This window comes from Otolemur garnettii, unplaced genomic scaffold, assembly GCF_000181295.1.
Source record: "Otolemur garnettii isolate 467f Iridium unplaced genomic scaffold, OtoGar3 scaffold00042, whole genome shotgun sequence".
Lineage (NCBI taxonomy): Eukaryota > Metazoa > Chordata > Mammalia > Primates > Galagidae > Otolemur > Otolemur garnettii.
Window position 1 is genome coordinate 2,865,919 of NW_003852437.1, and position 15,945 is coordinate 2,881,863.

The 15,945-nt window shown below is 38.0% G+C and overlaps 1 protein-coding gene across 1 annotated transcript in view; it reads right to left on the minus strand.

The window, feature by feature from the left end:
* The window catches only part of ADGB (androglobin), a 174,552-nt gene extending 158,948 nt beyond the window's left edge, over positions 1-15,604 (minus strand). Inside the window, exon 1 of the mRNA XM_003790264.2 lies at positions 15,531-15,604. Coding sequence (XP_003790312.1) covers positions 15,531-15,604 — 74 coding nt within the window. The remainder of the gene's footprint in view (positions 1-15,530) is intronic.
* Between the last annotated feature and the right edge of the window lie 341 nt (positions 15,605-15,945).

Here is a 15,945-nt window from a genome sequence, read left to right on the forward strand (position 1 = left end):
TTGTCGGGGCTGTATGTAGTGTGACCCACACACAGATGCTGAGAAATGGATTTGAGCAGTGGCAGTCAAAGCTTAAAAGTCTGGAAGCCATGCTAGAAAGGAAGCATGCTTTCCTTCCAGTTATAGGCTTTGTGAAGGCTAAAGTTACCTATAAGCACCTCGCTTTGAGCTAAGACTGACATAACTCCCCCTGTAGTTTGTGCTATAACAGGTACTTATGTGTCACTTGCCCATGGTTCTGTGAGGAAACAGAAAGGCTGGCCGAAAGAAAAAGAATGAGGCTGAGGGCAGCCTTCCTCTGTCATAGGTATGGCATCAGGGGTAGCATTTCCTGTGCATAGAAAAGCCTCCAGATTCCCAATGTTAAGACTGGGGTGGAGGTCAGAATAACAGAAAAAATAGTTTTATGATAAATGTACCCACTAATTAGAAAGGACTCTGTTTTGGTATTGGAACAGAGTGCTACAGGCCTTCTGCTTGTCCATTAACTATATAATAGCTGAATTATGGGAAGGTCCTGGGGTTCTCATAGCAAGGAGAAAGTTCATAAGGAGTAGAACATTCTTCGGAAAGCTTTGGAAAGCAGCTGCCTGGAAGTGGATAAGGAAGTGTTTGATATTGTAACAGCTCTCCTGTCCCTTTCAGTAGTGCACATCAACCGCATCTCAGCCACAGGGAGGGCGCTGATTATTTTGGAAGGCTATCCAAACTGCATGACACAAAGTGGAATGCATGTGTTTAAAGCATCTATGAAAGATGAACTAAAAAACTGAGATTGGAAAGCAAAACAAGAAACTTAAAACTATGAAGGATAGTCAATAAATATGTCAGAATAAAAAACTCATGCCCAAGGAAAAAGAAATAATATGGCAAACATAAAAAAGTCTTTAGAATGACTTTCAAGTGCTCTGCCTTGCAATTAAACCAGAAAAATATTTAACAAAATAAATAAATAAATAAAGGAATCTTTAAAAAATTTACTTACTAACGAAAATTTCAGTTATTGAAATAATGACTTGATAAGGCAGCCTGAAGATCAGACAAAATACAGCTAAAGTAAGAAAGAAAGCTAGCAATTTAGCTAGCAATTCTACTAAATTTGTAAATTTAGTAGAATTTTAAAAGTCTAGTATTTGCATAGAATGATAAAAAGATAAAATTTGAAATAAACAAGTGGGTAGATTGAAATACTAGAGCAAATGCTTAATAGGAGATATAGAAAGACAAAATTGTCGGAATGCTGCAGTGGCAAGTATATGTGAAAGCTGGGGTGCTGAAAAACGTTCAGAATTGATAAAATATGCATCTTCAGATTGGAAAAAGTTAATCAAGCATTTGAAAGGATGAATAGGAGGCTTGGCAGTGGCAATCTGAACCTAGACATATCAAATGAAGTTGTAAATTAATGATGTAGATACATTCCACTTACATAGAGAAGGGTCAAATTACCTAAAAATAAGAAACAGTCAAATAGCAGCAGTAATAAATACCAAGCAATGAAGTGGTATCTCCAAAGCTAAGGTAAAATAGCAGTCAATCTTGAAATCAACACCCAAGCAAACTCTTATCCAATAGTGAGATAAATCATTTATCTTAAATGAAATAAAAATATTTTAAAACTGAGTTTACCATAACAGACTCTTGTCCAAAAAAGAATATTGAAGTATTTATCTCAGGAAAAAAGAAAATGAATCCAGGATGAAAGTGTGGGATATAAGTAGCAATGATAAGAATATGAGTCAATATACATTTTGGTAAAATGTTTAAAAGCATTTTGTGCAAATATAATAACAACAACTTTGTGCTTTAAAAAGATATAATTAAAATTCTAGTAAACAAACATAAAATAAATAAGAAATGGAATTCTGAGGTATACAACCATGCCGTATGTTTTTGTTTTTGTTTTTTGGTAATAATACTAGTTAACAGCAGACTTTGCAAGAAAGTATTGAAAGATAAGCACACATGTGAAAAAAATTAAGCATATGCTAAGAAATAAAATGTAAAACTTCCAAACTAAGAGGGAATGGAATGGGTCACTCTAATGTTAGGGAAGAACTAATTATAAACTCTGCCATAAGTAGATGGAAAATTGGGAATACAAAAATTTTTTCATTAGGATAAAATCAAACAATATGTCTGGAGAGTAAAACATCTTAAAAAAAACACAGTTTCCTAAAGAGAAAGGAATCTCAACAGTTCACTTATTTCTAATTAGCATTTAGCACCTGTTTTGGGGAACGCACTCTGTTAGATGATAGGGTTCTAAACACAGACATGTATCTCTGCTCTTGAGTTTATTTAGAATGCAAACAGGTAGACAGAAAACTTCACTACAGCAAGGTATGTGCAGAGATGGAAAATTCCCAGGTGACAAAAAGGGGACATTGTACCAGGATGAGGCAATTAGGACACACATCCTAAGAAGAACAGCATCTGACATGTCCTGAAGGATGACTAGAAAAGTTCCAGGTGAAAAAAAGGGGAAAAGGCATCACTAGGAAAAAAAAAGAACAATGTAAGAGACAGTGCAAAAGCAAGACACAGCAGAATAGGTTGAGAGATGTGTGGGTTCTTCAGTACCCATGAGCACACAGGATACAGTCGGGAGAAGAAAATGAGGCTGACAAAAAACTAAAGGTAGGCAAGCAGCTCCTCATTAAGGATTCTGCCGAGGAGTTTGAATTTTATTTTATTGTCAGTGTTGACTGCTCAATTTTAAAGTGATAAATGTTTAATTCTTAGATATACATTCTTCTTAACATTTACCCATGGTTTAAAATATGAAGCTTGAGAAATATTGAGGTTTAAATGCAACTTTAGGATGAGCATGGTAATAACAATCATTTAGAACATTTGATTTAAAATAATTTTTGTCAGATCTGAAAATTGCACTCTTCCAATCAAAATTCTGATAGGAAGGTATCTTTAATAACTCATAAACCAATTTTTAAAAGATAATACACAATGGCAATTATATCCAATTTTTCATTTTTATGGAAAAAAACCTATCTGTACTTATAATACATTACTGTGGATACATATTTGTAAATACTGATTTAAGATCTAGCATCTTAATATTTAAAAACAAAGTATCAAATTTAGATAATAAGCCTGGGGGATATCACTTCCATCTAAGGGTCACAGAGACTGGGTTTACTCTCCCACCTGAGATAAAAATAAATCTGGACAAAATGCATAAAACTGACTTTAAAGATAGGGACATCAAGTAAGGAAAGACATTGATTTCTGAAAGATGAAAAATGAATGCTATGAGCCCTCTCTAATTGTCTCCGGTACAGCCCTGAGAGAGTTTTCAGGCTGACATTCAGAGAGTAGTAACCCAGGTATATCCCTGAAGATTCCCTGGGTAAAGGAGGAGATGAGTGCTTGGGCAGTTCAAGTAGCCAGTGTTTGCAGGACAGGGTACTGAAAAATACAGACCTTCAAAGAGAATTCCTGAGATTTTTGGAAAGTCACCCATGTTTATTCAACAAAGTACCTGTCAACACAAAGGCATGAGGAAGTTACCCAAAGCCAGAGGGAGGAAAATGCTCAAAAGAATTGGAGGAATCACACAAGGTCAGGACTAGATGTAGAAACTACAGGGCTAAATATACAAGTTATTTGATTTTTAAAATATCTTTATGATAGAGATAACTGCTTATGCAAACAGACAAATAATGTAAGATGGGGCTTATAATATATAAAATCAAATGTTTGACAATATATAGCATAACGGTGGTGGTGGTGGATAAGAATACTATTATCATGTTTTTATATTGTATCTGAATTGATATACTGTCACCAACATTATGTCAAATAACCAGTTTGATTATACTATTAACTACAAAGCAACCTCAAAAACAACAAAATGGAGAGATATAGCTAAAAGCTAACAAAGGAGATAAGTTGAATTTTTTAAAAATTAATCAATCTAAAATATGGCAGAAGAAGAAAATAAAAAGAACACAGAAAAGACAAAAATAGTAAAATGATAGATTTAAAACCAGCAATATTAATAATTACACTAAATATAAATGGTCCAAATAACCCAAGGAACAGATTGCCAGACTGCATTTTAACAACAACAACAAAAAGATCTAACGATATACTATCTATAAGAAATCCACTTTAAATATAAAGACATAAATAAGAAATGGATAGAAAATGTACACAATGTTATCACTAATAAAAACAAATATTATGCAAAGGAGATTTTAGAATAATATTACTATATATAAAAGAATGTGATTTCATAATGATAAGAAAGAACATCCACTGGAAGCATGTGTAATCTTAAACTTTCTTAAACTGATAACAGAACCTGTTATCGCATAAAGTAAAAACAGAAGTACAATAGGAAAATTAATACATACGGTACAGGACAGCAATATCACTATCTCAATAATTGATAGAATAAGACAACCAAATATCAATGGATAAATGGATAAAGAAAATGTGATATATATACACAATGGAATATTATTCAGTCATAAAATATAATAAGATACTGTCATTTTCAAAAACACATATGGACCTGGAGAACATTATATTAAGTTAAATAAGCCCAAAACAGAAAAACAAATATCTTATGTTCTCACTCATAAGTGGGAGCTAAAAAAGTAGATCTCATGGAGGTAGAGCATACAATGACGGTTACCAGAGACTGGAAAGGGTAGGAGGGCAAGGAGATGAATAGAGGCTGGTTAATGGGTATAAAAATACAGTTAGATAGAAGGAAGAAGTTCTAGCACCCTCCAGCACTTATCAATCTTCCTTAGATAGAAGGAAGAAGTTCTAGCACCCTCCAGCACTTATCAATCTTCCTTAGATAGAAGGAAGAAGTTCTAGCATGTGTGTGCCCTTTAAATATGTGCAAGTTACTATATGTCAATTTTGCATCAATAAACCTGTTTAAGATAGAAAGGAAGGAAGGGACTGAAGCAGGGAAAAGGAAAGGAAGGAAAGAAGAAAGAAAAGAAAGGAAGAGAAAATAATAAAATAGTTTGAAGATCTTAAGAGACAAACTTAGAAAATTCCAAACGTCACTTCCTAATAGCAATATTACCTGGTCCTAAACTCCTAATACACTGAGTTTAAATCTGAATTCTATTTTATATTTAATTACCTAATCATATACAGTAAAACATATTTTCTCTATATGTAATGTTTTTCATATGTATCCATTCTTGGCAAGTTAAATACTCTGCATAATTTTGAGTTGGGAAAATGCCAAAATTATCTTTATAAGAAATGGAAGTAGTTCATAACTTTATGAAAACATATTTTATAAGCCTGTTACTAATAAAACACTAATAAATTTACTTTTTCAAACGTAAAAGCAATGACTAATCACATGCTTTGACAAGATAACAAAATGATTTTTAAAAAATACTAAGTCAATTAGCAAGTTTACATAATAGAATAAAAAATGCACAAGAGTTAAAAATGTTCAAGGAAAACTTTAGCTGGCACAAAGGTAAAAAGCCATTACAGACTTAGATGCAATAAAAAAAAAAACAACAGAATCTGGTTTATGCACACATGGTCACACACTCAGTCATATTCAAGTATTCATTTTAATTAGATTATTTTATGGAGGCAGGTTCACTGCAGGGATGTTAAATTTTCAATAAAATAAGGATCTGGAATTTTGCCATTGTTTTCTTAATGCATGCTGTTCAGTGTAAGGACCTGATTTTATTCATAGTAGGAGTCAGTTTATTTATGCAATGTGCAATCAGCATGCCTTCAGAAGTAGTGTCAGCTAATACCCTGCAGGAATCAGAATATGAATAGAATCACACAATTGACTTAATTTGAGTTAGGGGCATTCTGAGTTAGACTCTTTGGAAATTAAATATGTAGGGAAACAGATTGTAAATTTTGAAAAACATTAAATTAGTTAAAGCCAGTTGTTATGTTGACCTTTTATTTACTTGGTTTTCCTAAAATTGCTTAAATGGGCATTTAACTTTAAAAGTTCAAAATTACTGTTCTTTCAGTACACTGTGCTTGGTTAGGTAAATGCAAGGATTAACATGATTCAATTTCTATTCAAGTTACTAAGAATAAATACATGTTATAACTAAAATACAAAAGAAGAGCAAAGAGGGTTATTGTGAAGTTAGAAACAAAGTGCTTTATTAGCAAATAATAGGGGAAGAAATTGCTTACAACTTGGAAAGACAACGTTGGCTTCATGGTAAAGAAGGCCTTTAGATACAGACGGCATGGGGGCAGCATGAAGCCATCATAAAGACAGAAAAATAGATGGCAAAAGTGGAGGAATGGTAAATGGTATGTTAGTACCTGCTCCATACCAGCAGGAGGGAGACAATAGCGCTGAAGCTGGTCGGTGAACTTACTGCAAAGAGCTGATGTGGCGCTCATGCGCTTGCGCGCTCGCTCGCACGCTCTCTCTCTCTCCCTCCTTCCATCCTTCCTTCCCTCCTTTCTTTCATTTCTTCCTTTTTTCTTTTTATACAGGAACATCCTACTTGCAAAATGTTATATCAAGAAGATTACAAATAGCACTTTTATGCAAAGTTAATTGTATAAGAAAAAACCTTGACTAAAAGCAAGAGAATTGGAATGTTTTCTTACTGGCTCCACCTTGAATTAACGAGGGCGTCCCCTAGAGGATGGCAGGAAGAACATGAACTTGGAGCCCAGGTGGAGAATTAAAAGAACAAAGAAACCAATGTATGTGTGGGGGAAAGGAGAGGGAGACAGCACAAAACTGATCCTCTAAGGTAACAGGGAAGACAGTGAACCGTAGAAGTGAGTACTTTGAGAGAGAAAATGACCTCCATTTGAACAGATTTAATTCGGTGTTGGAGAAAGCATCTGAGTGGATCTGTCCACTTGAACATGATCTTAATTGCAACATAAAGGTCAGAGATGTTAAGTAGTCTTAAGTCAGGTACAATTGTATAGAGGATTTGAAAAGGAGAGAAGAGAGAAGCTAAAAAAGACCACTGGAGAATGACTTAATTTGTGGGGCAGAAAAAGGACACAAGGCAGGAGGAGAGGGAGAGACAGGAGAACTCCAGCAAAGGACGAGAGGCCAGACTGAGCTGCCATGCCCTGTGTATGGGCACCTGCACCCTCTTGAGACAAGGAACCGGGAGAGTAGACTAGATAGAAGGCAGGCTGCACCTGCTGTGCTAGTCCCTGGCCAAGGTATAAAGGCCACCAAGACCTTATCATTTGCCATTTCCTAGGATATGACACCTTCTAGCAGCAAAGCTGATATGTATGCAAATACATGAGCCGATATCCATAATGACTTCAACCCAAATCCATGAAATAAATCACAGATCTGCAGGTCCCAAAGGCCAGTATATGCATAGGCTCAAAATAACCCATTTTTAAAACATCTCACAACAGAGGCTAAGGCAGGTGGTTAGCTTGATTTCAGGAGTTTGAGATCACCCTGAGCAAGAGATCCAGTCTCTACTTCAGATAGAAAAGTTAACTGGCATGTTGGTGTACGCCTATAGTCCCAGCTACTCAGAGAGGCTGAGGTATGAGGATCACTTAAGCCCAGGAGTTTGAGGTTGCTATGAGCTATGATGATGCCAGCATGGCCCTCTACCCAGGGCACAGAGTGAAACTCTGCCCCCACGCAAACCAACCAACCAAACAAAAAAACCCTCACAACTATTTTTTTCCTAAGTTCATTCTTCATGAATGAAAAACTATTCTCCTCCTCATCTTCTTAGTATTGAAAAACATATTAGTCAAGTGCAAACTAGACTTTGACCAAAGGTGAAGTAAACATGTGGCTTTGTCTCAAGTTTCTAATTGGTTAACCTGCATTTTGTAGTACGGGAAAAGGGCCCCACTGCCCGTTTATGCAGTACGTCCTCCACCCTCAACCTCACCTGGTCACTCTCACTGAGCTTCTGGCTCAAACCTGGGGGACAAAAGCAGGCAAAACAGTTCTTCTTGCTTTCTCTCCTTTCACCAGTATATCCACAGGGTTGTGGTCACCTGTAGCCTTTTTCATTAATTTAATAATTCACCCAGACACAAGCCCTCTTCTCGGATTTTTAATAGATAGCTCCCCAGAATATGTCTCTGTACTCAAAAGTGGCATGTTTTGAATTGCACCACTCAGAAACAAATGCTGCAGAAAATCTGAAGATGAGGAGGAGAATAGTATTGGGTTGACTTTGGCCTCTAAGTCTCTCCAGAGGCTGAAGATGAAAGCCAGGTACTCTGGACTGGAGACTTCAAGGTGGAAAACTGGGGACAGGATGGTGCATCAACCTTTCAAGAACCTAACTGAAGTAATATACGGAATGCTCATATTGATCAGGTCAGAAGGATGGAATAAAAATGATTGCCAACTATTTGAGCCATGGTATTCATCCATTCACTTTATTTTTTAATTTACTTTTTATTTATTCACTTCTTTGGATACAGACTCTCACTCAGTTGCCCTGGGGTTGAGTGCTGTAGCATCATAGCTCACAGCAACCTCAAACTCTTTGGCTCAAGTTAACCTCTTGTCTCAGCCTTCCTGAGTAGCTGGGATGACAGGCTACAGGCACCCACTACAACACCAGGCTAGTTTTTCTATTTTTTTAGTAGAGACAAAGTCTTGCTTTGCTCAGGCCGGTCTATACCGCCTAAGCTCAGGTGATCCACTCGCCTTGGCCTCCCAAAGTACTAGGATTACAGGCCACCCAGCCCAACCCATTCATTCATTTTAGTACTTATTTACTTTTAAAATGTATTGTGTGTTAATTCAGATGTATGAATTAGAATGGCTACAGCCTCAGAATCTATAATTAATTAGCTTGGACTTACACTGGGAAGTAAGATTAACAGTAAAATTTCAAAGCACCCAGTCTAGTGTTTCTTTATGATGTCATGATGACAACATGTATGTATCTTCTTTATCAAGAATAAAAATGAGAAAGATTAGTAATATTTCTATCCAAACTTTCATATTATGCAAATTTACTAGGAGCATTTTTTTCAATATGTCTTAGATATAGTTTTTAGTCATTTTATCTCACATTGGGTGATATAGTAAGTGTATAGATTATTTAAATTAGTTCTTTGATTTAAATACTCTGCAACCTGAAAATGTCCAAGTAATATGAATCAATTAAAATATTTTCAAATAACCACTTTAGAATGAGCCACTATTACTTTGCTGTCCAGAAGCTTTAGCACAATGGTGTTACTTTCAAGGCATAAAATTAAGTCTGTTTTTAGGTAGCAACAAAGTACTAATTCAATAAGTTTATAAATGTAAATATTTTGGGCCTCTTTTTCCCTGTCTAATAATTCTAGAGAGTAACCTTAAAGTTACATAAACTAAAAATCAGGTGATTACAAAAGACAAGATGCTACCAGAGATAATTCTCAAACCTTGGTAAATGACTTTCCAATGCTCAGATTGAGCTTATTTCAAAGGTAGAAATTAGCAGACTCTATTGAATTGAGATTAAAGGGTACTCCTATCCTCATTAATCAGAACTTTTTAGCTGAGATTTTTACACTTAAAAACTTGCTACTGACATTTATAAAATATCCTAATCTGTGCCAAGCCTTTCCCTGGGTGCTACACGTGACTCTGACAAGGCCTTTTCCCTCTGGGCTCCCACAGTTTCTCTCTGGTTCTGAGTCGGGGAGTTGCCACACTGATCTCCAGTTCAATTCAATTAAATCACACGTGCGCTCATTAAAAGCACACTGTGCTAGGTTCTGAAAAGAACACAATGTACCTAGGCCAGGCATTCAGAAATCTGTCCTGAATCTCATTTACACATTTTTCCCTCTTTCCTTTTCAGACATGGTGCCAATGGAGCTTGGACAAGATCATCACGATTGCACTGCGCTGAAGATTGGAAACTCGACCTGTATAGATTTTGAACACAATCTCCTCACAGATCTGCTCTACACCCCTATCCCCACCCCTTTAATATAATAACCCTCACCACCAACAGGAGTACCTAGTACCAGGCATCCCTCCCTCACTTGAAATCATCACTCATTCTTAATCTAGCATAAATTTCATGCAATTGCTTCATACATCACCATTTTGAAACTGAAAACCATTTATGTTTCCCCACTAAAGAGTTGGAGTTTTCACTTTTCATTCCTTTTTTTTTTTTGAGATAGTCTCACTATGTCACCCTCGGCAGTGGTGTCACAGCTCACAGCAACCTCAAACTCTTGGACTTAAGCGATTCTCTTGCCTCAGTCTCCCAAGTAGCTGAGACTACAGGTGCCTACCACAACGCCCAGCTATTTTTCGTTGTAGTTGACATTGTTGTTTAGCAGACCCTGGCCAGGTTGGAACCCGCCAGCCCTGGTGTACCGTAGCTGGCGCCCTAACCACTGAGCTATGGGTGCCGAGCCAAGAGTTGGAGTTTTCTTTCTTTCTTTTTTTTTCCCCCCAGGACTTGGTTTTATTGGTGAGTTCAATTCTTCTGAGATTTAGTATAATTAGCAAGTAAATATTACAACAGAAAAAGTATACACAACTCAAGGTACTTTAATCTGAACCTCTTTACAGATACTATAAATTAGAAAAACACCTGTAATGCCACCTGTGCCCCCACCAGCAGGAAGAGACCTGAGGGACCTACAGCACTCTTGCTGCCTGCACTGACCGCTCCACTTGCTCCCGAGACAGACAGACTCACATAAGTAAAATGATATGAAAGTCAGCTCATCACACAATATGATAAAATAAAATCTTTCGATAGAGTTTTCAAATCTATTCCTCTCCTTCTGCTGCATACTCACCTTAGATGCTTTGTGAGCCAACCATGTCTGTGCCCCAAACATGACCATCCCCTGCACTAACCATCTCCCTCACCTGCGCCATTCAAAACAGGGGAGTGCTATTAAAGAGAGATAATGACACAAGGTCCAGTTGGAAGTGACCTTTCTCTACTCTAACTCACACAGCCTTCCTTTTAAGAGTCTCCGGATTTCTGTCATTTAACCTTGTGCCAATACATAATTCCTTCTATGATTTCAGTAAGTTCCTTTGACAAAGATGACATTACCTTGTATGCTAGTTAACTTCTATAGAAATCTTAGTCCCTCTCTCCCAGCTTCAGATTACAAATTCCTTAACAGAGGGACCATGATTCACAATTACTTAGTTGTCGGGGGCTTACCAGTGATTTAGGCCTGAGAACTGCTCAACATACCATTAGGAAATGAACATAAAGAATAATAGCTTTCCTCTGGGGAAGGTTCTGTCAGGGAGGTTGACCTTTTAAATTCCTTAATTGACTTTAGTTATTTTAGTTATTCGTTGATTAACTTTAGTCCACAGAGGTCACCTGGGAGAAGTCACAGAACTTAGTTTGACCCCAGGTCATTTCCTCCAGAGTTCCACCTCTTACCTCTACCTTTCTGAATTAAACTGTGAGGACATGAGGCCTGGAGCTATAAAAGACACCTCCCTACTGTGTCTGGCTCTCTCCTGAGGGATTTCTTTCCTAATCTCTGCAGAGGAATATATTACTTTCCAACCACTGCTGATTGGTTTATTGAATCAACTCTTATCTTGGACCTCAGATAACTAATTAGTTTAATTTAACGCTCAGTATGATATTTACTCCTCTATGCTATGCTCCTTTCATGGTATTAATCACAATTCTTATTTTGTAATAGTCCTATTGTCAAATTTCATATAGATAGATATGTTGATCTTTTTTGAAAATTCTGTAAAATTTGTATGTTGCATTTAGGTCATAAAGATTGATTAACTTGAGGATTATAAAATACATTCCATTCTGTTTTGGGAAGAGGTTTAGTGATAGTTCATCATTTCAAATCTAGAAGGTTGCACAATTCTTGTTAATTTAACAGATTACCTATTTTTCAATCTTGGTTAGAATGTGCTATTAGAAGGGGAGCAAAGTTTTATGACTATAAACTCCAAAATATGCCCTTATCTCAAAGTGTCCACGGAAGTTCCAAATATTCTAGTGCAGAAAGTCTATGCATTGATGCTTCTAATGTCTGTAAATACTTAAATAGTATGGCTTTTCTCTCTCTTAAATTATTCATGATCTACACAAAAACTCATTTTTAAGAAGATTAAATTTTTGTCTTTATATCACTAGGAATCCTTCCATCTAACTGGTAAAATAATGTTATGGACCCAGTGGAGTTAAAAAAAAATCTGATACAATGGAAGTTTAGAGCTGGGAGAAAGTATAAAGCAGGGGATGGAGGACAGGGAGTTTGGAGGGAGAGCAATTTTAATTAGAGGGCCTTCCATTCAAAGAAAACAAAACCAAATGTCAGAATAAAAATATGACTTGTCCAATGTCACAAAAGAATTGATGCCCCAGTGAACCTGAGAACAGAGATTTCATACTGGCTGATACAGAGAACTAAAGAGCGATGCTATAGAAATAGTTTAATGTAAAATGACAGCTCAGTTACCTGGCATGATTTTTTTTGCTAATTCAAAGTCATATTTTTTTTTTAAGAATTTGGCCATAGATCGGCATAGATGATTCTGTGGTAATTAGTTGTAACATCTCAGGTTTTGAACTTTACCAACAGTAGATCAAACAGGAAAGGGAAAGAGAACTGAGCTTCAATCACAAGGAATGAAAACCAAGGAAGGGAACTAAACTACAAGCTCATTTAAAAAAAAAAAAAAAAGGCAAGTGTTTGTTACATACCAGTCACCATACAAAAAACAGACATCATCCTTACCCCCAGTCTGACATACATGGGCAAAAAAACTGCTGATACTGATAGCAGGTCTAGGTTCTGTGGGAAGGCCATTTTCAAGGCTATGAAGACTTTTCTCTTATTTCTGTATACAGGCCTATGTTAGAGTTGGTTGTATTTATAAGATATGTAATCACATTAACAAGATGTGGTAAAATGACATAAAAACTTGCACTAAATCTCCCCAGTACATTTCAAATGACAGTCACACTAGCCCCTTCCTAGACTTTGATTCCTATGCTTCATACTGGGTGACACTCTGTCTTGTGTCTATGACTTAGCCTGTTATCTGTGAATAGTTCTTCAGTTAAACTTAAAAGACAGACATGATTCTCAACACATTTCAATCCTATCATTTAAAGCTACAGCAAAATCTAAGGACTTCTAGAAAATTGTAGCTTTTATAATAACCATTGACCCTTCCTCTTCTATTTTCATAAATAAATACATACATTTTTACTGGTATAATTCAATTCAGATATTTTTGAGGAAAAAGAAACATGTTAGAAATACATTATCATCTCAAAAAGAAATGAGAAATTGTAGCAAAGGAAGAGTCAGCATCTTACAAGCAGCAAATTTATCTCTATCTTGTGATACAAATATCATAAGATCAGGTCACGTAACACATTTTATGGTATCTAGTTTGATCAGTTATCTTTATGGGTGTTAACCATCTCATCTATTTTAAGCATATCAATTTCTTAAAGTTGAAGATTTTCCCCAAGCTTCTAAAGGGTCATAAACCTTCCACATGCATTAATTATAACCATCATTGACTCAGTTATATTTTTATGTGTGTTCAAAATTCTCTTGCAACCCTGTTACTATCTCTTAATCATTGCCATTCATTCCTTTGATAAACATGCTTGAGTGCTTACTATGTATGACCCTGGACCCACTCTAAGTATTAAGGATTCAACTGTGTATAAAATAGAACAGGAAAACTTCTCAAGTTATGGCATTAATTATAGTTCACCTTTTGAAATGGTCCTATTTTCAAATTTCACATTAGACAGATCTGTTGATCTTTTTTGAAAATTCTATAATATTTAGATGTGCATTTCACTCATAAACATGGATGAACTTGGGGATTATGAAATATGTTTCATTCTGTTTTTGAAGACCAGTTTAAAAGTATGCTTAAAAACGAAATATATAGTTTGTTAAATGTGCAAACAGTATTAATGAAGAAAAACAAGGTAGTGAAGGAAGACAGGGAGAGGTTTTTTGGTTCTGTTTTTGGCTTTTGGCAGCAAAATGGGGGGGGGGGGTTGTGATTTTAACTCAGGTGGCTAAAAAGCTGATAGGAGAAAATGACACGTAGGTGAACATCAGAACGAGGGGACGGAGAAAACCATATGGATATTTAGGGGCAAAGAGCTTTCCAGCAGAGGAAACAGCAAGTACAAAGGCCCTGAGGTGAGAATAAGTGGGAGGTTTTCCAGAGTGTGAAGAGAAGATTAAGCATGTTCGATGATAAGAAAGGGAAAGTTGGAGAAGTGATAGGGGACTAAGCCTGCAGGGCTCAGAGGCCTTGGAACATAGGAATGGAGGTTATTGGACAACGCTGAAACGACCAGACTTAGACTGGTATGCAGAAGAACAATCCTCCTAAAATCACTTACTAAGCATATCAAAAATTTCAGCGAAGAAGTTGAATGCATTATCTGCTTAAAAGAAGACAGAAATAGGGGACTGGAGAATCGGGAACATGGGAAGAAGTCTGAGAGAAGAGTTGACAAAGAAAAAAGAGTTAAATGCTAGGAATCAATGAACGGAAGACCAGTGGGGAATTTTTTAGGCAGGGAGGAGATGCAGAGGTCGGCGTCATGGATGGAAGGGTACAGTTCAAAGTAATATACGTACCCGCATGCATAGCACAAGAACACCCAGGATCCGGCAGTGCCTCTGGCTCAAGGAGTAGTGCGCCCGCCCCATATACCGGGGGTGGTGGGTTCACACCCGGACCCAGGCAAAAAAAAAAAAAAAAGAACACACAGGATCCCACTGAAGTGGGGCTTGGCAGGTGGCATTCTCTCACAGCTGGCATGAATTTGGGAAATTTTATAAGTTCAAACAATAGCCCAAATCCTGTGTTATTGATAACAAGATGACTCTACCGAGAAATAAAAGCCAATATTATAATGATAAGGATAATGATGATGATAGGTGCGTACAAATACATAACACCTAACACCAGCCCAGCACAGACAGGCATCATAAAGATTCCCCGAGCTAGGGCCTGCATAGTCTCAGAGTAAACATGAGTATGATGAACTACGTATTCATGTTGTTTCCGCGTTTTGAAGGCATTTTGTGACTGATTTTTATCTGATCAAAGGTCTGGGTCTCAATGGTTGGTGTGGGCAGATACAAACTGGGGGGTCAATCTCTCTCTCCCTCTGCCCTCCCTTATTGGGACCAGGTGGCCTTAACTGGAAGTCTTTTGAGATATGCCTCTTTCTTAAAGAAGCTGCAACCTTTTTGACTGCAAAAGTGGGCCGTGAAGGAAAGGAGGAGCGGGGAGGGGTGGAAGATTCACCCACGAGACCCAGAACACAATCCAGCGTCCCAAGTAAGAAAACCAGGGGCTCTGACAAAGGGAGTGGGTCCTGACGGGCGAGGGGGAGGAAAGGGAGCGAGCGCTCCGGGATCCGGTCTCGGGGAGGAAGCGCTGAGGAGGCCTCTAAGCCACTGCCCCAGCCGAGGGAGCCCCCGGGAAGCAGCTCCAGGAGGAGCGGCGAAGCCGCGGGGCGAGGCCAGGGAGTGCTGGGCGGGCAGAGGTCTCTTACTCTTTAGATTTATCCGAGCCGTGAGCCGAGTTGATGCGATGCACCTCTTTCTTTTTGCTTTGTTTGGTGGTCATGGCCGAGGCCGGCCCTGACGCCACTGAACTTTAAACAATTAGCCGCCCGAGCACCCGCGGGCTTCGCGTCTGCGTTGCCAGGAGACCGGAGTGGGGCGGGGTCGGGCGGGGTCGGGCGGGGTCGGGCGGGGCGGGGCGGGGCGGGGCGGGGCGGCTACCGTGAGTGCGGGCAGCGCCGCGGGCGTGTGGCAGGCGGAGTTTATTAGAGTGTCCAGTAGAATAGCGGAATGATGAAGGGGGTGGTGATAGAAGGGGAGGTGATAAGAGGGATGTGGGAGTGATGAAGGGGGTGGGAGGTAGTGATGGAAGGGAAGGTAGTGGAGGGGGTGGGGGATGGAATG